At 38.5% G+C, this 23,875-nt stretch overlaps 1 protein-coding gene across 1 annotated transcript in view; it reads left to right on the plus strand.

Moving 5' to 3' along the window:
- The window catches only part of USP24 (ubiquitin specific peptidase 24), a 116,347-nt gene that overhangs the window by 36,966 nt on the left and 55,506 nt on the right, over nucleotides 1-23,875 (plus strand). The window contains exons 19-35 of the mRNA XM_021716013.1: nucleotides 325-436; nucleotides 1,770-1,846; nucleotides 3,136-3,276; nucleotides 3,462-3,515; nucleotides 4,848-4,963; nucleotides 7,812-7,878; nucleotides 8,020-8,130; nucleotides 8,736-8,834; nucleotides 8,953-9,126; nucleotides 12,132-12,217; nucleotides 12,373-12,466; nucleotides 13,916-14,071; nucleotides 17,948-18,045; nucleotides 20,828-20,923; nucleotides 21,040-21,268; nucleotides 22,168-22,327; nucleotides 23,362-23,517. Coding sequence (XP_021571688.1) covers nucleotides 325-436; nucleotides 1,770-1,846; nucleotides 3,136-3,276; nucleotides 3,462-3,515; nucleotides 4,848-4,963; nucleotides 7,812-7,878; nucleotides 8,020-8,130; nucleotides 8,736-8,834; nucleotides 8,953-9,126; nucleotides 12,132-12,217; nucleotides 12,373-12,466; nucleotides 13,916-14,071; nucleotides 17,948-18,045; nucleotides 20,828-20,923; nucleotides 21,040-21,268; nucleotides 22,168-22,327; nucleotides 23,362-23,517 — 2,026 coding nt within the window. The remainder of the gene's footprint in view (nucleotides 1-324; nucleotides 437-1,769; nucleotides 1,847-3,135; nucleotides 3,277-3,461; nucleotides 3,516-4,847; nucleotides 4,964-7,811; nucleotides 7,879-8,019; nucleotides 8,131-8,735; nucleotides 8,835-8,952; nucleotides 9,127-12,131; nucleotides 12,218-12,372; nucleotides 12,467-13,915; nucleotides 14,072-17,947; nucleotides 18,046-20,827; nucleotides 20,924-21,039; nucleotides 21,269-22,167; nucleotides 22,328-23,361; nucleotides 23,518-23,875) is intronic.

The raw sequence follows: 23,875 nt of genomic DNA on the forward strand, positions 1-23,875 counted from the left end.
ACCTCAGCCTTCCAAGTAACTGGAACTACAGGGGCATGCCACCATGCCCACCTAATTTTTTGATTTATTGTAGAGGTGAGGTCTTGCCAAGTTTCCCAGGCTGGTCTCAGACCCCTGGGCTCAGGCAATCTTCTCTCTTCTGCCTCCCAAAGTGCTAGGATTACAGGCGTGAGCCACTGTGCCCAGATGCATTTTAATTTTGAGTGGTATTTTGGCAATATGAATTTTTAAAGTGTTAAAATAGTTTTTTACTTTTCCAGTTTTGAATACATATTTTCCTGAAATGGATCTCAGTTATAGGGTGATATTTGTCTTAATCCACAGATGTGTTTTGAATGGTTTACAAAAGGGCAGCATGATCTTGAGAGTGATGTCCAGCAGCAGCTCTTCAAGGAGAAGATTCTTAAATTGGAGTCGTATGAAATCACTATGAATGGTAGGAAGAAATTCAAAATCCTTTTTTCTGGTACCTTGATTTTATTCATTCCTTTCCCTCTGGTCCCACTTTCCAGAAGCAGCTAAATAGTTTAGGATATCCTGGAACTTTCCTTGTGCATATGAAGACATATTTAGTACACACATAAATTCCTTTTTAATTATACGTAAGTGGTATCTTTTATAGGCTCGACAGATCAAATTGTCTTTTCAAAATTCCTTAGTACAATTCACTTTTTAAAGTGAGCGACCAGTGGCTTTTAGTATAATTCACAAAGTTGTGCAGCCTTCACTACTTTCTAATCCCAGAACATTTTTATTACCCCAAAAATAAACGCTGTGCCCATTTCCACTCCTCCCTTCACCCAGCCTTTGGTCTGTTGTTTTTCTTTATGGATTAGCCTAATCTGGATATAAGCAGAATCGTACAGTATGTAGCCTTTTCTATTATGGCTTCTTTCGTTATGCTGAGGCATAATGTCTTTAAGGTTTACCCAGGCTGTAGCATACTAGGTGTATCGGTACGTCATTCCATTTTGCGGCTGTATAATATCCCACTATATGGATATACCATTTTTGTTTATCTGTTTATCAGTTGATAGACATTTTGATTGTTACCACTTTGGGGCTGTTATTGATAATGCTGCTGTCAACATTCATGTACACATTTTTATGTGGATATAAGTTTTCATTTCTCTTGAATATATATCTAGAAGTCAAATTGCTGTGACATATAATTAACCTTTGAGGAACGGTCAGTTTTGCAAGGTGGTATCACCGTTTTATAATTCCACTAGCAATGTATGAGGGTTCCAGTTTCTCGACATTCTCACCAATACTTGTTAGAATGTCTTTTTTTATTTAGACATCCTACTGAGTGTGAAGTGGTATCTCATGGTTTTGATTTGCACCTTTCTCATGACTAATGACACTGAGCATCTGTTTATATGTGCTTATTGACCATTTGTACATATTTTTGGAGAAATGTCTATTCAAATCTTTTGCTTTTTTTAAATTGGGTTATTTGTTTCTTTATTGTTGAGTTGTAAGGGTTCTTTATATTCTGGATACTAGCTACTTATCAGATTCATAAGTATTTTCCCCCATTATGTAGGATGTCTTCTCACTTTTGTGATAGTGTCTTTTGAAGCACTTAATTTTGATTAAATTCAATTTACTTATTTTTTTCTTTTGTGGCTTGTACTTTTGGTACCATATCTAAGAAACCATTGCCAAGAGTTTTTGGTTTTATCTCTTGATCTACCTTGAGTCTTTTCATTGATTATTTGTGTTATTTAGAGTACATGAATTTATTTGACATTCTATAATTTCAGGTTTTAACTTATTTAAGACTTTTTTTGAAAATGTGAATCTCTGTGATCATCGATTAAAAAGACAAGGGGCTCAGTTGGTAAGTACATTATTCTCAAATCTAGATAATTTGGATACTCTAGAGCAACTTGATATTCAGCAAAAAAAGAAAAGTTATAATTGAGGGATTTTTTTTTTTTTGAAGAACATGATCTCCATGGTTGCCAGCTTCTGCATTAATGACAGAGCTTCTCTTAGAGTGTAATGGATGTTCCCTTTCCAGCACTACCAGGCCTCACCAACTACTTGGGAGAGCACAACTCACATCTTAAGTCACTCTCTTTGCTTCTTGCTGATCTAGGGATAGCCAGTGGCTTCCCGTGGCTAGGTGAATGCCAAGTAGAATTAGTTCATCTAAGTTTTCAACTCCTCAGATCCAGCAATTCACATGCAAACAGTCTTAAATCCTGGGATTTAAGTAAACACAGACTGGGATCACAGTGACAGAAATTTGGGGAGAAAAATTTAGGGCTGGACAATGAAGCAGGAAAATAAGGATTTATGGAATGTATCCAGCTTATGTTTATATTTACATGTACCTCTTTTAAAAGGGCTGTGGCAAAAACTAAAGATTTTTCCAGGTCCCTTTCATTCATGACTTGGTTTCCTGGTGTGATAAGAATTTTTTCAAGATCTTGTAAGCCCTGGATCCTGCTATTTCTAATGGCTTTGGGAAGACAAGATGGTGAGCCCCAAGAATTACTAACCACTTCTAGCTTGACTTCATTTTCTTCTGAAGTGAAGCTCATGAAGATGATGCCCATCTCACTTCTGCTTTTTTATGCTTTAGTAACTTGTCTGAGTATGTGTCCATCTTGGGTTCAGTGATGTCTGGAGAAAATTCTCTGTACCTCTCCTGCTTCCCGTGGAGGTTGCCCGATGCTTCTGTGGTTCTTTTGTTTTATAAAGTTCCAGCTGTGCACAGTGGTTCACACCTGTATTCCCCACACTGAGATGCAGAGGTGAGAGGATTGCCTGAGCTCAGGGGTTTGAGGCCAACCTGGGCAACTTGGCAAGACATCATCTCTACAATAAGTTTAAAAATTAGCTTAGTGTGGTGGCATGCACCTGTAGTGCAAACTACTTGGAAGGCTGAGGTGGAAGGATTGACTGAGTTCAGCAGGTTGAGGCTGGCGGGGCTGTGAGCATGCCACTGTACTCCAGCCTGGTGACAGAGTGAGACTCAACTCAAAAAAAAAATTCCATATCAGTACAATAGCATTTTTGTATATTACAGAGGTTTTGCAGCCTTAATTCAAGTTGAACTGAAGAGGTATGGACTCACTGTGTAACAGAAAATAATTGTCTGTAATTTTTTCTCTTGAACAGTATGTAGAAAAGCTGGAATTGATAGGAATGGATTTCATTTGGAAAATAGCCATGGAATCACCTGATGAAGAAATTGCTAATGAAGCAATTCAGTTAATCATAAACTATAGTTATATTAATCTAAATCCTAGGTTAAAGAAGGTGAGTATCTAAAGGAAAAATTTCTCATACACAAAAAAAGCAGAGAATTACATAATTTTTGGTGATAAGCTGTGATCCTTGGCATGCCTCAAAATTAGTTTCTTTTTTTTATGTTTTGTTTTGAATAATGATTACAACTAAATGTAAAATACTAATTTTAATTTCTGTGTACCTCTTACTTTCAGGATTCAGTATCTTTGCATAAGAAATTCATTGCTGATTGCTATACAAGATTAGAAGTGAGTAACGCATTTTATTTCGCCTGTTTTTTAAATAAATGCTTTGGTTTTCTCCTTTTATATTTTCATATTTTTAGATAATTTATAATGTTGATGTTTGTATCTGGATCCTATTGAAGAATTCGTCAACCGTGTCTACCCTGGCATAGGGAACAGGGATTTGCTGTGATGCCCCAGGACAGGCGTGCATTTTATAGGAATCTTACTTCCCCCACCACCTCTCTCCCCCACCTTATCCTCCATTTTGGGGTTATAGGAACTATCTTCAGAAAACTGGTTTCCAATGTATTCCATATTTCTAATAGAGTCTTTTTCTCCTTTTCTTTTTCTATCCAGGAGTTTTATACAAGCACTGCTTCTTTTTCTGTTTTTCTCCTAGTTGTTTTTCTTGTAGTTTCTGTTTTACCTGGTTATGCCATAAATACTACTAAAGCCCATAGCAGGGCACCCTGTTGTAGGTAGTATTGGTTGTCTTTGTCCATTAGAAGTTTACTGCGTAATATTCTCTCATAGTATTTCTTTTCTTTTTTTTTTTTTGAGTCAGTTTCACTGTCACCCAGGCTGGAGTACAGTCGCATGATCACGGCTCACTGCAGTTTCAACCTCTTAGGCTCAGTCAGTCCCTCTGCCTCAGCCTCCTGAGTAGCTGGGACTATAGGCATGCACTTCTACACACTGCTAATTTTTTTTATTTTTGTAAAGATGAGTTCTCACTATGTTTCCCAGGCTGGTCTCAAACTCCTGGGCTCAAGCAATCTTCTCGCCTCGGCGTCCCAAAATGCTGGGACTTCAGGCATGAGCCACCGCACCTGGCCTCCTCCTATGTATTTCTAATGTCTTATTTTCAGCATGATGGTTAAAGCATTAAACATTCATTTTCAGTTGAAATTTATGCTTAAAGTTTTATATTTAGTCAAAAGTATCACAAAAGTATTCCCACATTCTTGGAAGTATATCTCAAATAGACTTTTCTGGACTATAAAATGCTACAGCCTCCAAATGCCAGTAACTTTCTGATAAATAAGTGCTAGAATCTGTACAGCATTTTCCTAATTGTGACTGTATCCAAATGTGTCATCATAAAAAAACATTCAAGTGTTAGTGTACCCCTGTATGAGGTATGTGTAAGGATTTACATACGAAGAGGGGTCATTTGGTAATGTCTGGAGACCTTTTTGGAGGACCCTAAAAGGGTCCTCGTGGGCAGAGGCCAAGGATCCTGCTAAATATCCTTCAATGCCCAGGACAGCCTTCAACAATTATCTAGCGCCAAATGTCAGTAGAGTCCAGATTGAGAAACCCTGATACAGAATGTTTGTTTGTATTTTTCAGGCAGCCAGTTCAGCACTTGGTGGCCCCACTCTAACACATGCTGTGACTAGAGCAACAAAAATGCTTACAGCAACTGCCATGCCAACTGTAGCAACCTCAGTTCAGTCTCCATATAGGTAAGTGATCAGAAGTTCAGTCTCCATATAGGTAAGTTATCGCATAAACATATCTGTTTAAACAAATAATTGACGTCCTTTTTTTCCTGTGTAGTTCACTTATTTGCCTGATTCCCTTGTTTTAGATTGTAACTTTTGCAAGCTCTCATATCCTGAGAATTATAGTTCCCCATATACATACAATCCCTGCATCTGGGTCTGTTTTAGAGATCTGCATGTAGGTCATTTCCAGAACCACCCAAGTATTGCTCTGCCTTTCCCTTTCTCCCTAGTGGACAAGTTCTCTTGTTTTTAATTTTACTTGATTCGTTTTACTCCTTTTCTGTGTTGTATGAGTAACTTACTCTTTAGGATGGAATAAAAATATATTTATTGTACAGAGACTCATTATTTTCAAGTTTGAAATATTTGCTTACTTAGATATAGCTTTTCTCCACGAATAGTCAAATCCAGAACATTAATAGGGCAAATAAAATGAAGTGAAAGATGATAGTTAATTAAAATTATACATTATAATATAATCATAGGCAGTTAAAATATTATGTAAATAAAATTATTTTTCAAAATAATTTTTAGTGAGACCTTTTATCCCCAAATGTTTGTGATAGAACTTTGAACTGAACTGACCATTATCTTTTACTCACTTTGCTGTGTTTAGAGTTTCTGGGTATTGCCAGTGACATCTGAGTTAAGTATTTGCTGTAGTTCTTTGACATAGGAAGGAGAAACTATGTGTATTTTGGAACATTAGAATGAAGTAACTAAAATGCTTTTGTGGGGGTTTATGCGCCTTTATTTACTGATAAGCACCCCAAATCATTGATGCCCAGGAAACCTAGCTGGGTGCTCAGAGAAGGGCTTACACTCTGTTCCTCACTCTGCTGCCCTCTAGTGATGGTTGCTCATATAGTCTTTCTCTACTCCTGGAATGACTGTGTATTTATTTATTTTTATATACAACTAGGGATGTTCCTTTGCTTTTTAAACCTTCTTTTAAAAGGGGAATCAAGACAGTGGGTTCTTGCCCACATCCTTCTTTTTAATGAGTTGAATACTGTGTCACTATACTTTATTAATATGAACGAAACCACTGAAACAGCCTTCTCAGCTTTTTTTTTTTTTTAATGGCAGAATTGATTATAGAGTCAACTCATGATAAGAACATTAACATGATTTTTACATTCCCACATTCTTGGCAACATACCTCAAATAGACTTTCATTTAAAATGTATATTAACAATTCCTAATTACCTGTTTGTGATATATAGTCCACCTTTGTGACTTAGTTCCTTAACAATTCATTTATCCAATAAATCAAAATAGAAATGCACTTAGGAGCTGTTAGATTGGAATTTTCAAACTGCTACTTCTTTGAGTGTGTTTTTTGTTGTTTTCTCTTTATTAAGTGCTTTTTATTTGGAATCATTTTTTATTTGGCTGACTACAGAGTAAAAAACACACAAATTTTAAAATATTTTTATTAAAAACTCTAAGTAGAGCTAAAAAAGTATATTATTTCAAAGTTGAATTTGAACCAGAATATCATAGTTTATCTCATTTAATTGACTTTGAAAGAACTTTTTAGTTGCCATAACTGTACCATCTTATAAAGGGACTAGGGATTTTTCTCTCATCTGTACAGTGTTTTGCAGTACTGCTTGTGATTTAATTCATTATTGACGCATAGTTAAAACAGTTCACGCAACAATTCACTTATTAAAGCATTTAGATATTTTTTTTTTAAAGATTTTTCATCTGAATTTCAAGGTCAAGCTCTCGCCCATAGACTGGAAGAATTTATAACTTTGTTAAATGTACTTAATAGAACTGTTAAAAAGCGAAAAATTAGCAGTAATCAACATATCAGTCCAGTTGTTGGAAAATGATAGTACCTCTTTTCAGTTTTAGAAATATACCTATTTGAATTACCTAGACTTTCTGGAATAATTTTTTTTTTTTTTTTTTTTGAGTTGGAGCCTCACTCTGTCGCCCAGACTGGAGTGAAGTGGCCACTCCTGGCCACCGCAGCCTCACCTCCTGGGCTCCGGCGATCCTTCTGCCTCAGCCTTCCCAGTAGCTGGAATTACAGGCATGCGCTACCACTCCCGGCTGATTTTTTGATTGATTGTAGAGAGGAGGTCTTGCTGCCCAGGTGGGTCTCGAACCCACGGGCTCAGGCAGTCCACTCACCTCAGCCTCCCAAAGGCGTGGGATTACAGGCTGAGCCACCGAGCCCAGCAGAATAACATATTTTTAAGGGACTTGGATTTTCATTTTTTAATGTTAACACACATAGTATTCTCCTTAAAGTATGGAACTATGACGATATAAGCCACTGAATATCACAGTCTTGTGTCACATGATAAGTAAGATTCCATAAGTCTTCAACCAAAAGAAACCTCAGATTTCATTTTCAAACAGCAGCTTTTAATTTGTGGTGTACTTCCTGGTTTGCATTTGTCTTCTAATTTTCAGGCAGTCCAGAACTGTGTCAGATTCCATGTGTTTACAGAATTTTTTGGCATATTTTAATTAAAACATTATGAGAGTCAAACCCATTGACTATTCATTTTTGGTGGATTGATGAACAGATAGGCCTATCTTTATTTATGGAAGGACTTAAAAAAAAAAAAAAAGAAAGAAAAGGAAAGGAAGCATGGGAAGGGCAGGCTTCTCCTTCCTCATTTCGTCTGTGTACTATAGCTGTGAGCAGATTGAACCACCTCCCTATTGGGTGAAAGGGAAGTTTGAGCACTGCAAATTTCTTTGACCAGCAAGTACTATGATTGTAGTTTTGGTAAAACAGACTAGAATTGAACTTAGATCAGCAACTTTTTTTTTTTGATAGATCCACGAAACTTGTGATAATTGAGAGATTGCTGCTTCTGGCAGAACGCTATGTGATCACTATTGAGGTAAGCCTCTTCTTTTTTTTTTTTTGAGAAAAGCAACTTCATTCATCATATTGCTAGACTAAATGTATGAGATGTGGTTTTTGGGCATATTTAACAGTGGCACTGTGCATCTTACTTTTGACTTACTATATCTTTTTCAAGGATTTTTACTCTGTTCCACGAACTATTCTACCTCATGGAGCCTCATTTCATGGACATCTTTTAACTCTTAATGTTACCTATGAGTCTACCAAAGATACCTTTACTGTCGAGGTAGGTTTACATTAAGCTCTATGGCCTTTTTTGTGTTATCTTCTTATTTTCATAAAACACTCTTAATCACGTGCATGAGTAGTGATTCTAAAAGCTATTTGGTAAACAAATTTAGATAAAGACTGAAATGAAAAGAAACTACAGGATACAAGCAGATATATAAATAAGTATGCATAAAATATTTTAGGCAAAGATGGACAGAGAAACTCTCTCTGAGCTGGTGACATTTGAGCATAAACTTGAGTAAAGTGACAGAGTAAATGAAGTTTGCTTGGAAAAACCTTCCAGGCAAAGGGAAAGGCAGGTACAAAAGCAAACAAGGTGGCTGGTGGGAGTAGAGCTCAGTGAGAAAGAGACAGAGTGGAAAACACTGCACTGGAAGAAGGACTTGAGATTTTATTCCACGCATGATGAAGAGAGATAGGAGTATGCGGTAGAACATTCAATTACAGTGGAAGGAGAACCTCATGAGGGTAAGGGTAAGGATGCTTGTCTTTGGGTTCTCTGATATGTGCCTAGCATCTGGAACAGTGCCCATTACACAGTAGATGCTCACCAACAGTTGTTTTAATGAGTTGCCTTACATGTTTAATTTTGTGTTACAGGCTCACAGTAATGAAACCATAGGGAGTGTCCGGTGGAAGATAGCCAAGCAGTTGTGCTCTCCTGTGGATAATATACAAATATTTACAAATGATAGCCTGGTAGGTTTAAATAAGCATTTTTTATGAATAATAAACTTATATGATATGAATATTTAGCCTGATATGAATAATTTCCTCTTCCTTTTCCTCTCAATAATTAAGAAACCACTTTTTGCAGCTGACAGTGAATAAAGATCAAAAGCTACTCCACCAACTGGGCTTTTCTGATGAGCAAGTCCTTACAGTAAAGACTTCTGGCAGTGGGACCCCATCTGGGAGCTCAGCAGATTCCTCAACCAGCTCCAGCAGCAGCAGCAGTGGGGTTTTTAGTTCTTCATATGCCATGGAGCAGGTACTGGGTGATAAATTTCAATTGAAAAACAAATATTTAATGTTTATTATCTTTTTACCTTCAGCCTGACTCTTTAGAACTGTATAACAGCAGTGCTGAGATTCAACTGAGAGAAGATGTATGATTTATCAGTCTTCTGAATCACTGAATCATTTTGCCTAGCCACTCAGTATCTTCTCTGACATCTCTCTTTTCATTGATTTTTTTTTTCCTCTATACTGGGTCATTTCCATTTGCATTCAAGCATGTTGTGTCATTTTTACTATCTTTAAAAGAAACTCTTCACTCTAAGAATGGGGAGTTACTACCCCATTCACTCCTTCCCACATCAGTGAAGCTCCTTGAAAGAGTCTTCTAAACTTGTTCCCAGCTTCTCTTTTGCTGTCTTCTCTAACTCTCTTGAAGCCAAGCTCTTTTCAGGATGGTTTGTCTCCTCCACCTCTTAGTCCTCATCTTCTTGATATATCAGTGGAATTGATGCATGTGATCACTTCCCCTTGAAATACTTTTCTTCACTTGACTTTCAGGACTTGCCTGGCTATCCTGTACCTCTCTGCCTGCTCCTTTTTTGTCTCCTTTACTGGTTTCTCTACATCTCCCTGGTCCAGTCCTTGGATCTCTCCTCTGTCCACATTCATTTCCTTAGTAGTCTTGTCCAGTCTCAAAGTTTCACATATCATGTGTACATTGTTAATTCCCCAATTTTCATGTTCAGCCTGAAGTTCAGATAGTTGATTCATCTACTTACTCAACATCTTCTCTTGAATGCTTATTAGACACCCCAATCCTAATTTATCCCAAACTGAGCTCCTGATATCCCCCTCACCACCATCTCACCCCCACCCAGACAAACTTCATCTTCCTTGCTGTAGCTCAGAGAATAGCATCTTCAGTCTTCTCTTAGATCATGCCAAAATCCTTGAGTCCTATCTTTCACACCCATATTCATCAGCAGATCCTTGACTTCACCTTTACATCCAGAATCCAACCACTTTTCTCTGCCTCCACAGCTTCCACACTAGTCTGTCATTCAACTATCATCCCTCACCTTTAGCATTTCAGTAGTACCCTAACTGGTTTCACAGCACCTGCTCTTACACCAGTTCAGGCTCTTCTCTGCAGAAAACTGAGAGCCCACGATCCTACTAAACGTAAGTCAGGTTGTGCCACTCCTTGGCTCAAGTGCTCCAGTGTCTTCCATTTCACTCAGGCTGAAAGCCAGAGTCTGTACTGGAACCTTCAGGGCCTGCCTGATGTGTGTTCCTCTGCAGCCTCTCTGAGGTTCTCTCCTGCAACCCTCCCTCCGTCTGCACCAGCCTGCTCATTGGTCCTCACATACAGGGCCTGTGCATTTGCTCTTCCTGGGCCTGGAATGCTCTGCCCAGTACCAGGTGGCCCACTCTCACGTACTTCAGCTTTTAGTCATGTTACCTTCTCAGTGAGTCTTCTTTGAAGTCCCGTCTAGATTTTTAACCCCTTTCCTTCCCCTGCGCTTCTTCTCATTTCCCTTCCCTAATTTATTTTTTCTTTAACATACTGTGTATTTTATTTATTTTGTTTATCTCCTCCATCAATAAAATGTTAGCTTCATGAAAGCAGATTTTTGTCTGTTTTGTTTTCTGCTGCATCCTCAACACCTAAAACAGTACCTGGAACACAATAGGTGCTCAATCAGTATTTGAATGACTTCATGAGTCAATCAGTCATTTTATTTATTTTATAACTTCTGTATGTCAGGACTGAGCTCGCCTCCAGGGGTGCAAAGTTGAGTAAGACTTTAGGCTTTTGTAGACTAGAAAGCAAACTAATAAAAGCAGCATTTTTGAAAGACATGTAGAGATTTTTTTTTCGTGGTTATCATATATGCTCCTTTAATTTAAGGTCTTTGTATGAGTGAGTCTTTTTAATGTAAAGCATTACCTTACTATAGATATCAAAGAACTCCTGCAGTTTAGTACAAGTTGAGTATCCCCTGGGATTTTGTAATATTTGCATATATATGAGATATCTTGGGGATGGGACCCAAGTCTAAACAATGAATTTATCTGTGTTTCATATGCACGTTATATATATATATTTTTAGACTGAAGGTAATTTTATACATTTTTAATAATTTTGTGCATGCAGCAAAGTCTTGACTGCATTTTTACTGCAACGTGTCACATGAGATCAGGTGTGGAATTTTTCACTTGTGGTATCATGTCAGTTTTCAAAAAGTTTCAGATTTTGGATTTTTGGGTTAGAGATGCTCTGCTTGTATTAGTATTGTGGAGTTTTTAAAATATCTATATTTCATATATGACAAGAATTTAAGAAAGAAATCCCATTCAGAGTAGTAGTATGGCACTTAACAACCAAAACAATGTACATCGATCTTCAAGTTTAACATTTAAAAATTATCTCATAGTTATCCTGAATTTATTAAATATCTTCCCACATATAAATGCATTATATATTGGGGTTTCATTTCTCAGTCCCTATAAACCAAAAAATAGTACTTAAGTCATAGCTGAATCTCTTCTACATTCTGTCTGTTCTGATCTTTAGGGGAAAAAGCAAGGTAACTTCTTTTTCTCCACTTACATTTATCTTTGTGTTGCATGTGCATGTATACACATAAATATACTACTTTAATTTTGCTTTCAAATCACTCATTACCCTGTCCACTCCAGATAAGCTCTGATTAGCTTTCAATAGTGCTGGGTCTCCATTGTGTTAATTACACATGCCCTTTGTTTTGCCTCTCTCTGCCTGCCTTTTGGTGCCTTACCCCTTCACTAGCCAGTGACCAGAAGGGAGACCAGGTAATACACACTAGAAAGTAGTGATCCTTCACTCTAGAATGTTCCCATGTGGTGGTCTTCAATGCAGATGAGCACCATGCTTCCCTTAAGCTTTGTAGTGGCCAGCCTTTCAGAACTAGTATTTTTATTGTTTGTAAGTTTGATTAGAAAGGGAAAAATTATTTTGTGAATTTGAATTTATGTTCTGCTTTTTTCCTTCAGGAGAAGTCCCTCCCTGGAGTTGTTATGGCTCTTGTATGTAACGTGTTTGACATGCTTTACCAGCTCGCCAATCTCGAGGAGCCAAGGTAAGTGTAAATGTTGATTATGGTTAACAGAAAGCTATGGTTAGGAGCCAAGTAACTTTTCACTTGAAACACTTTTTACTTTACATCCCATACTAAATGACTTTGTTATTAGACTGTGGCTTATGTGAAAAAAATTTATATTTGAAAAATTTCAGGATAACTCTGCGAGTCCGAAAGCTTCTGCTCTTGATACCCACCGATCCAGCCATTCAGGAAGCCCTTGATCAACTTGATTCTTTAGGAAGAAAGGTAAGAGTATCTTCAGTAGTTATTTAACTGGCTTGGGAATTTTATATCAAGATCCAGTGAAAATACAACCTGAAATCACATCAAGGCCATGTGATATCATCCTTCTCTTAACATTTCTTCTTCTTTTGAAAAATACTTTTGCCATAAATGGAAATCAGAACTTCATGTTGACTTTTAAAGTATCTATATAGAGTGAATAATGACATCAAGTTTTAGAACTTTTATCACTACCCCTCAGCCCCCATGTTATATATTAAGAAACCAAAGCCCAAATAGATGGAGTTATTTGTCCCAGATCAGGCTTGAGCTCTGATTCAGCTGTGGTGTTTTTCTTTTGTCACTATGCCTCTCTGAATCTTACTGTGTCTGAGCTGCTTTTATGAATGGATTATTATTTAATTTTTTCAGTTGATATTTAAAGTTCATTGTGTTTATTAAAATGTTCTTCCTTGAGAGGTTTTTATTTTATATTGGGAAACTGCCAGGGAATGGGGGAGGGCACACCTCATCAATAAGGGTACCTGCATAATGAACATTTGTATATCTATCCCTGAATTGTACTCCACATCTTTAAAATTTAAAAACTTAAAACGAAATTGTGTTTTATCTATAATGTTGTTTAATTACGTTCTCGGACTAAATTAATTTAGAAAAAGTTGTTAGAACTTGTTCTGAATTTTGAATTTTATATTTTAGTGATGGAAATTTAGATCAGCCCAATAATGTCATTTATGGCTTATATATTAATTTGAGTGAGAAGTGGACTAAGATAATTATAAAACGCATCACTAGTATTGGCTTAAGAAAACTTTACAAGACTACTACTTCAACAATCTTATAATTTCATTATCAGTATGTAGAAGTACACATTTTGGCCAGGTGTGGTGGCTCATACTTATAATCTCAGCACTTTGGGAGTCTGAGTCAAGAGGATTACCTGAGCCCAGGGATTTGAGACCAGCCTGGGCAACTTGGCAAGACCTCATCTCTACAATAAACAAAAAAAAATTAGCCAGGTGTGCTGGTACATACTTGTGGTTCCAGCTACTTGGAAGGCTGAGGTAGAAGGATCACCTGAGCCCAGCAGGTCGAGGCTGTGGTGGCCATGAGTGTGCCACTGCACGCCAGCCTGGGCAACAGAGTGAGATTCCTACTCAGAAAAAAAAACACACACACATTTTAAACACAGAAACAAATTTAAACGGCCTTACTTAGTGGTGCTTAGAATCATACAGTATTTGAATATTATTAAACACTTAGAATTTATATGAAGAAGTTTGGTGTTTTGTTAATAGTTACAGAGAGATGGAGTTTTATAAAGTTAATTTTCAGTCATTGGTATGGCTTATGTTAAGGAGGAAAAGAACATTAGGAAATATACTGAGATCTGTTTCTCTTGAACTTATGCTTTTGAAACATGTATTTCTTTTTTTGCTCTTTTAAACGTAGAAAACATTGCTGTCTGAATCGAGTTCTCAGTCTTCCAAGTCTCCATCCCTGTCCTCAAAGCAGCAGCATCAGCCAAGCGCCAGCTCCATTTTAGAAAGTCTGTTTCGCTCTTTCGCTCCCGGAATGTCCACCTTCAGAGTGCTTTACAACTTAGAAGTGAGAAACCGCATTTCTTTTTATTTCATTTTGCCAGCTCTGTTTGAGTTTACAGATTCATGCTTTCAGATTGCAGAAATAAGTAAATAAGTTTCTGTTTTTGTGAAATGAACCTTTAAAAAATTAGTTTTTAAAAGAATATAAATTGAAACTTTTTGCCATTGAGAATGCTTGATTATTTTTTTCCCCATTTATACCTATATATATTGTTGCACTTGCAAAATGACATCTAAATAAATAATTAGGAAACCTTATGTGTTAAACATGTGTCCTAGGCTGGTCACAGTGGCTCACACCTGTAATCCCAGAAGTTTAGGGGCCCAGAGCAAGAGAATTGCTTGAATGCAGGAGTTTGAGACCAGCCTGGGCAACATAATGAGACTTCATCTCTATAAAACAAATAAAGCCGGGCTCGGTGGCTCAGCCTGTAATCCCGTGCCTTGGGAGGCTGAGGTGAGTGGATTGCCTGAGCCCGCAGGTTCGAGATCCGCCTGGGCAACTTGGCAAGACCTCATCTCTATAATAAATCAAAAATCAGCCGGGCGTGGTAGCACGCGCCTGTAGTTCCAGTTACTTGGAAGGCTGAAGCAGAAGGATCTTCGGAGCCCAGCAGGTCGAGGCTGCGGTGGCCAGGAGCGGCCACTGCACTCCAGTCTGGGCAACAGAGTGAGACTTCGACTCAAAAAAAACCAAAAATAAAAATGAATTAGTCAGGTGTGGTGGTATGTGCCCAGCTACTTAGGGGGCTGAGGGAGAAGGATGACCTGAGCCCGGGAGGTTGAGGCTACAGCGTGCCGTGATTGTGCTACTGCACTCTAGCCTGGGTGACATAGTGAGACTCTGATTCCAGGAAAAAAAAAAAAACAACTGTTCACTTATCTTTCTCTAGAAGTTTTAGTAGACTGAATAATATGAATTATTAATCCTCAGCCTTCTTGATAAAGCCATTATAATTTTTTGATGTTAATGAAGCTTTATGAGGAATTTATCAAGAGACATGTTAATAGTATTTCTTTTCTTTTCTTTTCTTTTTTTTTTTGGAGTCTCACTCTGGACTGGAGTGTAGTGACATGCTCCCGGCCACCGCGCAGCCTCGACCTGCTGGGCTCCGGCAGTCCTTCTGCCTCAGCCTTCCAAGTAGCTGGAACTACAGGCGCGCGCTACCACACCTGGCTATTTCTTTTTCTTTTTTTATTGTGGAGATGAGATCTCGCCAAGTTGCCCAGGCAGGTCACGAACCCGTGGGCTCAGGCCTCCCAAAGCGCAGGATTACAGGCTGAGACACCGAGCCCGGCCCAATAGTATTTCAAGGGGAAAAAAGTTACTGGAAGAATTAGAGCAAGAGATGATTTTTATTACTAACTTAGTCTACTTGGGCTGCTATAACAACTTACCATAGACAAAATTTGTTTCTCACAGTTCTGGAGGCTGGGGAGCCCAAGTTGAAGGCCAGGCAGTGGCAGATTTGGTGTCTGGTGTAGGCTGACTTCTTGGTTCATAGATGGCATCTTCTCAGAATATGAATTTGGGGGGCCGAGGTGGCAGACATTCAGTCTATTGTAATTACCTCATTCAAAGTAACTTTAAACAAATGGATTTCATTCAGGAGACATTTGCTTATTGTTTACTGTCTACAAGTCATTGTGGGGGTCAGAGTTGAAAAGACAAGATATTTATTCTGGGGTCTTATGAGTAAGACACATAGGGGCTGAATTTAGTAAGTCTGGAGACCAGAGCATAAACATGGCACTGTGGGAAGGTGACCAAATGAAAACAGTTCTGCTCTTGGAGAGCGATAGATCAGACCCTTGTGCTACTTTTGGTCTGAAGAAGATAAAGCCCTGAATAATTTTACTTTGTCCTAGGAAGTTATATCCAGGCTGATATTTGCTAAAGAATCCATATCAGTGCCTAAGCAACCTTAGTTATTAAATCATGTATTTTGAGTACACAAAGTTCATAACTGTTAAGAGGGTACCTGCATTTTTTCCAAGTTTTATCTCATCTGGCAATTTAATTTGTAGTGTATAATTATATTCATTCATTTTCCTACTCTACCTGTTGCTTGATGTTCAAGGTGAGGGATAGCATCTCATATTTGTCTTAATGTAATCATTCTTGTGAAAAGATATATTGGGTTCAAAAGGAAAAAATATTTAGCAAATATTTTTTAAAATAAAGCACGTCCTTATTTAATGTGGGCATTTAAAAAACTATGTAATATTCCAAAACAGAAAATTTCTTAGAAACTTTTGATCAATTTAAGCTTGTAGAATTTGCATCTTGCAACTGCTGCCAAACTTCTTACTTGATTTTGAGTGAGTTTCTCAAAAAAGGCATATATTTTTTTTTTTTTTTTTTGAGTTGGAGTCTCACTCTGCCACCTAGGCTGGAGTGCAGTGGCATGCTCACAGCTCCTGCAGCCTCAACCTGCTGGGCTCAGGTGATCCTTCCATCTCAGCCTTCCAAGTAGCTGGAACTACAGGCGTGTGCCACCATGCCTGGCTAATTTTTTGATTTATTGAAGAGATGAGGTCTTGCCAAGTTGCCCAGGCTGATCTCGAACCCCTGGGCCCAGGCAGTCCTCTCTCCTCTGCCTCCCAAAGTGCTGGGATTACAGGCATGAGCCACTGTGCCCTGTTTAGTGTGATTATTTGTATGAAATTATGAACTCTTACTTAGGTAAATATTTCAGTGTCATACAAGGGCATCAGTATTAGATGAGACACATCTGGGTTTGAATTCTTTTTTTTTTTTTTTTTTTTTTTGTGAGTTGAAGTCTCACTCTTGCCCAGACTGGAGTGCAGTGGCCGCTCCTGGCCACCGCAGCCTCGACCTGCTGGGCTCTGGCGATCCTTCCGCCTCAGCCTTCCAAGTAGCTGGAATTACTGGTGCGTACTACCATGCCCGGCTGATTTTTTGATTTATTGTAGAGATGAGGTCTCGCTGCCCAGGCGTGTCTCGAACCCACGGGCTCAGGCAATCCACTCACCTCAGCCTCCCAAAGACACGGGATTACAGGCTGAGCCACTGAGCCCGGCATTGGGTTTGAATTCTAAACATGATCTTTGACAAGAGATCACTTAATCTCTCAGGTCTCAGTTTCCCCGTCTACAAAGTGAAATATATCTGCTAAGTGCACTATAGATGCTTGAGTTAGAATTATCACAGCGGAACTCATCTAGCTTTTTTCTTTCTTTCTTTTTTTGAGTCAGGCTCTCACTCTGTTGACCATGCTGGAGTACAGTGGCACAATCATGGCTCACTACAGCCTCGTTCTCCTGGGCTCAGGCGATTCTTCTGCCTCAACCTTTTGAGTAGCTAGGACTATAGGCATTCACCACCACACCTGGCTTATTTTTATTTTTATTTTTTGCAGAGATGAGGTCTCACTATGCTGCCTAGGCTGGTCTTCCACTCTTCGACTCAAGCAGTCCTCCCTCCTTCATCTCCCAAAGTGCTGGGATTACAGGCATGAGCCACCATGCCCAGCCTAATCTAGCATTTTCAATATGTAGGCTGTTTTATAAAACTTTGGTTTATATAATTTTTTCAGATCATATTTAGCATGTCCCATCAAGTTATCTGTTTTTATCTAAGCCTGAGGCCCTGAGACGTTCATGTTTGCCAATTTAATGAGAAGAAGGACATGCCAGCTTCCTTTAGAACAGAATCATTTTTTGCCTTTTGGTAAATAGAATATGGAAAATGTAATTATTTTGATTGTGAAACATGAGCCTCCATATACTTCTGGGGAGAAGTTACATGCAACATGTAAGGAGAGTCTCACTCAAGTCATCTAAATGTTCTACTTAGTAAAGAAGTAACTTCTGCTGAAAATATCGGTCTGATTAATATCACGTATCTGTTTCCTAGGTTCTAAGTTCCAAACTCATGCCAACAGCTGATGATGATATGGCAAGGAACTGTGCCAAATCCTTCTGTGAGAACTTCCTCAAAGCAGGAGGTTTGAGGTTAGTTTCAGTGTAATGTTTTATGAGTTGCAGAAAACAAATATAGTCATTTTAGTTTCTCCTGCATTGCCTTGTTTATTCCTACAAGGTATTACATGAAGTATTATGAGAGTTATAATAAGGAATGATGTTTCTTTCCTTTATCATATTTTAATTCATTTTATAAGCATGTCTTTTCCCCTCTGGTAGTAGGGGAGATTGTCAAGAAAAGGAGAGGTGAGGAGGCTGTATCTGTTTCTTTTGAGTCTTGTATCAGTTTGAAATAAGGTGAATATGAAACCTGTAAATCCTTATTATGCAAGGCATCAGTGCTGGGGATGCAAAGATAAATTAGATATTATCCCTGGGCTTGAGAGGCTCATGGTTTAACAAAGAATAACAAGCAGTTTCGAGTATTAAAACAGAGGGATATAAAAAGTACTTGAGGGGAGGAGGAGCAGGAAAGTAGTGGTTAAATTGGTTAAATTTGCTTGGGGTCATATGTTAGGAAATACTTCACAGAAAGTGACATTTGAGCTAGGAATTGGTAGATTCGTAGAAATCCCCTGGGTAACTACGGAGGGAAGGGGCATGCTCAGCTAGGGATAGAGGGAAGGATGCACGAACTCATGAAGATGCATCGTCTGTCTTGGAAACTACAGTTGCCTGGTGAAGTTAAAGGAAAGGATGGAGAGAAGTGTGTAAAGAAAGGTCACAGAGAAGAATTCGAACGTCATCTGTAGTCCATGGAAAAACAGGCAGTTTCTCAGCCAAGAATTACCTGGACAGTTATTCTGGCAGCAGTGGAGAAGGGGAGTGGAAGTGGGAGAGACTGGAGGGAGGGAGAAGAACTGAGAACTGCAACAGTGTCCCAAGGAGAATGATAGGGCAATGGCAGAATGAAATTATGGGGGAAGATAGGCAAGTCTTCACAACTCCTTGGGAGGGTAAGGACATTGATAAATGTCTCCGATTCCTAGCTTGGGATAGTGGGTGAATATGGGAAATAAACACAGAGGGAGATGGAGGAAACAGAGGGAGGCAAGATAAAAAATCTAATTGCGGAGGAGGTCCCTAAGTCATGTGAAGTGGATGGCTTGCATGCACTGCTTACACGGAGAGTGGAAAATGGCATTCGAGGTCTGGGAGTGTGTGAATAAAACCTTAGGGCATAATCCAGCTGTCAGGGAGTTGAGTGGCATGTGTAAGGCAGGAAGGTTGAATCAGTACTTAGAAATCTGTTTCAGATGAGTGAGAAAAAAGAGGTGACAGTAGATTGAGGGGAAGAATGAGCTGGCTTTTCTGTTCGGGTTTTAACTTATAGAAGACTTGAGTCTCTTTTTAGGCTAACTAAAAGGGGCCAAGTAAAGAGAAAAGAATAAGGATAACAAAAAAGGATCATTGATGGGGCTCAATTGTATTGCAGTTGAAAGGAGATTTTCTTTAGAAAGAGGTAGACATGCCCTCTCCTCTGAGTAAGGAAGGAGTGGAGACTGACTCGAAGCTTGAGCAAAGGATTGTTGAAGGAACTCATGTCTGGCAGGAAAGGGTGGTTGAGTGAGGTCCTTGAGGAAATAAAGAGCATGTGGAATGGGGAAATCAGGGTGAAAAGGATTCCCAAGCACTCTGGAAGGTCTGCTACACATGTATAGTTTTATTCTTTGCCTAACACTTTAGTGGTCTTACTAAAAACTCCTTTCAGATTACTCAGCCATTGACCGGGCTGTGATAATATAGGCATTTAACTTTTGGTTTTTTTGTGTCTGTCAGTTAATTTGTTTACCAGACACTGTTCTAACAGTAGTGAATAGATTAGACCAAAATCCACATCCTCCTAAAGCTTACAGTTTACAGGGTGAGACAAGCACTAAACAAAAAAGTAGAAGTATATTTCAGATGCTGATGAGAGCTGTAGAGAAAAACAGAAGAAGGAAGCTAGAACGGAGAGGGTTGTGGTTTTCAGTAGGGTGATCAGGAAAAGCTTCACTGCTAGGGTGGCATTTAACAAAGACCTGAAGGAAATGAAGGAACGAGACCTAGTGAAAACTTTCCAGACGAACAGCCAGTGAATATCTCTTGCATGGGGATCTACCTGGTACCTGCAGAGACCACATGAGGCCGTATGGTTGGGGCAGAGTAAACGAGGCATAGTACTGGGACATGAGATTAGGGACACCAGGAGATCTCCTAGGCTATTGTGAGACTCTGCTGTTTTTCTGTGTAGGAAGTAGGAAGCCATTGAAGGATTTTGTGCAGAGTGTCATCATCTGACTTACATTTTAACAGGGTCACTCTGGGGGGGTGGGGAAAAATAAAAAATAAATAAAAGGATCACTCTGGTTGATCTTTTGAGAATAGGTTTGGAGGGTGGAGAGTCAAGAGTAGAAGCTGGGAGAACAGTAAGGAAACTTTTGCAGTAATATAGGGTATGATGGATATGAAAAACAAGCTTGATTGAATACAAAGATTCTGGATATATTTTTGAATTGATAGTTCTGCTGGTACCAAAGTTGCAATTATTCAGTGAATTCAAACCATTCACTGAGAAAGGGGTCTCCCTGAACACTCTGACTTGGATACGTTTTTAGCTAGGCCAGTAGTCTAATTCTAAATGGATCAGGAGAGTTATAGGTATCATAGGAAATCATTATGATAAAAATACGTATTTATATGAAATAATCTTATAGAAACTATAAGTATAACATTTATGGTCAATTACATTACTGTCCTTACAGGAAATTTCCTGTGAAAGAAATAGAAGACTTTAATATCCTATCTTTTTTTTCTTTTTCTTCCTATGAAGTTTGGTTGTGAATGTCATGCAGAGGGATTCCATCCCAACAGAAGTAGACTATGAAACAAGACAGGGTGTATATTCCATCTGTCTGCAACTTGCAAGGTAAGTAAACATATTGCATTAGTCTTACAAGACAATATTTGACTTTTTCTTCCCAAACCATATAGTTTTAAGTAGTATGAAATGGACCTGGAGTAAGTCTAACTTTTCTTTTTAAGATTTTTACTTGTTGGACAAACAATGCCCACATCATTAGATGAAGACCTCACTAAAGATGGCATAGAAGCACTTTCTTCTCGCCCATTCCGGAATGTCAGCCGGCAGACAAGCAGACAGATGTCCTTATGTGGTACCCCAGAAAAGTCTTCCTACCGACAGTTATCAGTGTCTGACAGGTCTTCTATTAGGGTTGAGGAAATCATCCCTGCTGCTCGAGTTGCAATACAAGTAAGTGATTTGTGTTTTCAAGACATACTTACTAAGTACTTCCTATTTAGAAGGTGCTGTCTGGGAGAGGGGCTATGCAGATCTAAAAATGACTAAGACATGAATATTGCCTTTAAGAAATTTAGGGGTTAGAAACACCAGAAATTTAAGAAACCTAGGGTTTAGAAACATCCAGAATAATGTTTGACCAGACATTTGAGCACTGTGATCCAGCCAAATTGACATATAAAATTAACCATCTCAACAGGTGTGAGATTGATGAATGTAAATACTAGAGATCTAATATTTTATAAGTTAATTTTACAAATGGGTAATATAAATGATAAATAAAAAAGAAATTTAGGTAGGAAGGAGACCACTAGTGCAGAAATAACCATAATTCTAGGTAGAAAGTATCAAGTGTTATAAAACAACAAAGCAAATGTTCTATGGGCCTTCAAAGTAAACGGAATAACTTCCTTCACCTGTGGCTATCATGTATGTTTTTAGGCATTTGAGCTAGACCTTGAAGAATAAATAGGTAGGGATTAGATATGTCGAGATAAGTACTGAGAGAGTTGGAGAGAGCATTCAAGCAAAAGGGAGAGCATGTAGAAAGTCAGAGACAGAACTAGAGCTTGTAGGAGGTCATGAGGTACATGGACCAAAATGTAGCATGTGGGAAAGGGGAAAAGTAAAAATTATCAAGCGTGGTTTGAAGTGACAGCATGGAGATCAGGCTGTTTTATAGATAACAGAGAGCTATTGCAAATCCATGAATAATATGGTGACAGTGAAAAGGCTGTCCTTCTAGGTGATCTTGGAAGGAAAGGTGACGCACAAAACTGAGACCAGTAAGAAAGTAGTAGAGGTCAGTGGGATGTGTTTAAGTACTGCCTTTTGTCCTAACACTCTTTCAGACAATGGAAGTAAGTGATTTCACTTCTACTGTGGCTTGTTTCATGAGATTGTCATGGGCTGCAGCTGCAGGACGACTTGACCTTGTTGGGAGTAGCCAACCAATTAAAGAAAGCAATTCTCTGTTTCCTGCTGGAATTCGAAACAGACTCAGTAGTTCAGGTACTGTTTATTTTATTTTATTTTTTTCACCTTTAAATTTTTTATTTTAAAATTGTGGGGTACAATTCCGGATTAGGTATACAGATATTCATTGTGCATGTTCCCTTGCTGATGAGGTGTGCCCCCCGCTTCCCCAGGCAGTTTCCCACTACTGCCAATCCCACCTCCCGCCCCACCTCAGGTACTGTTTTAAAAGGGACAGTAATTAGAACATTGGGCAAGAAATAACTATAAGAGTCATCTATGTGTAGGTCAGTCAGAGTCACAAAAGGGAGAGAGCCTCTCCTCTTGCTTTTGAGCATGAGTAAAAATTCCTCAAGCTATGTGCTTAGTGCTTGGGCACATTGCTGTATGTATGTCATATTTCACTTAAGCAGAAAAGCGTTTATAAACACACCAAATAATAAGTAGGGAAACCAAATCAAGTAATTTTAACTTAGCCAAGTGTAAAAGTGTCATGAAGCCAATAATTGTGGCTGTGATACAAATTCATCTAGAATTACAACCTTGAAAGCACCTCTTTTCTTGGTGTGGCAGGTTATTTTCCATCAGGCTTTTTAATAATAGTTTTATTTCCCATCTTTGTTTGGTTTTTCTGTTCAATCTATGGTTTAGATAGACCTGACTAATAAACTGTAAAAATTATGACATACATACAGTAAAGGGCAGACAAGAAAGTTAAGTATAGTGGATTTTTAGGATTTTTTTATGTATGTCAGCCATCTAGATCAAGTTACAAGATATAGAACATTTCTAATCTCCTAGGAAAGATCCTTCATGCCTCCAAAACTGCACTATTTTTACTTTTGTCACCTAGAATTAATTTTGCCTTATGAACATATTTTGAGTGCCTGCAAGTGTGTTTTAAAGACAAAACTCACAGGGTTTTTCAAGTACAGCGATTAAGTCTCTGTTTCTTAAAGAAACCACAGTGCTTTCTTGAAGTATTTGGTGTTTTGAAGAATTTGGAGGATTCTGGAACATAGCAAAATGGCTGTAGGGTCCACAGTAAACTTCTGCTTGTCTATTTTCAGGAAGCAATTGCAGCTCAGGAAGTGAAGGAGAACCAGTAGCTCTGCATGCGGGAATCTGTGTTCGACAACAGTCTGTATCCACCAAAGACTCCCTGATTGCTGGAGAGGCTTTGTCTCTTCTTGTTACGTGCCTACAGCTTCGGAGCCAGCAACTGGGTATGCAGGAGGCTTGTTTGTGATTAATCTCGTTTAGGGAATGACCAGGTGTCTGTTGAGACTCATTTACAGATAAGGTCCTATTAATAAAAATTTAAAAAGAGGGAAAAGTTGGTATGTGGAATAGGTGATAATAATGCTGGAGTAGTTCATTCTGAAGAAGGGTTTATTGAGCACCTTCTGTATACAAGGTTCTACAGTGGGTATCATCAGGGCACTTTAGGAGTTTATGTCTGCACTTTAGGAGTTTACTGTCTAGTCGAGGAATTGAAACAACCCAGATTTACTAGTTCATAAATTATAGAATTAGAGTTATATATCAATCCCTGATAATGACTTCATTATTAAAAATTGTGAA

Source organism: Carlito syrichta, unplaced genomic scaffold (assembly GCF_000164805.1).
Source record: "Carlito syrichta isolate Samal-C Ts95f unplaced genomic scaffold, Tarsius_syrichta-2.0.1 Scaffold103356, whole genome shotgun sequence".
NCBI classification, from domain to species: domain Eukaryota; kingdom Metazoa; phylum Chordata; class Mammalia; order Primates; family Tarsiidae; genus Carlito; species Carlito syrichta.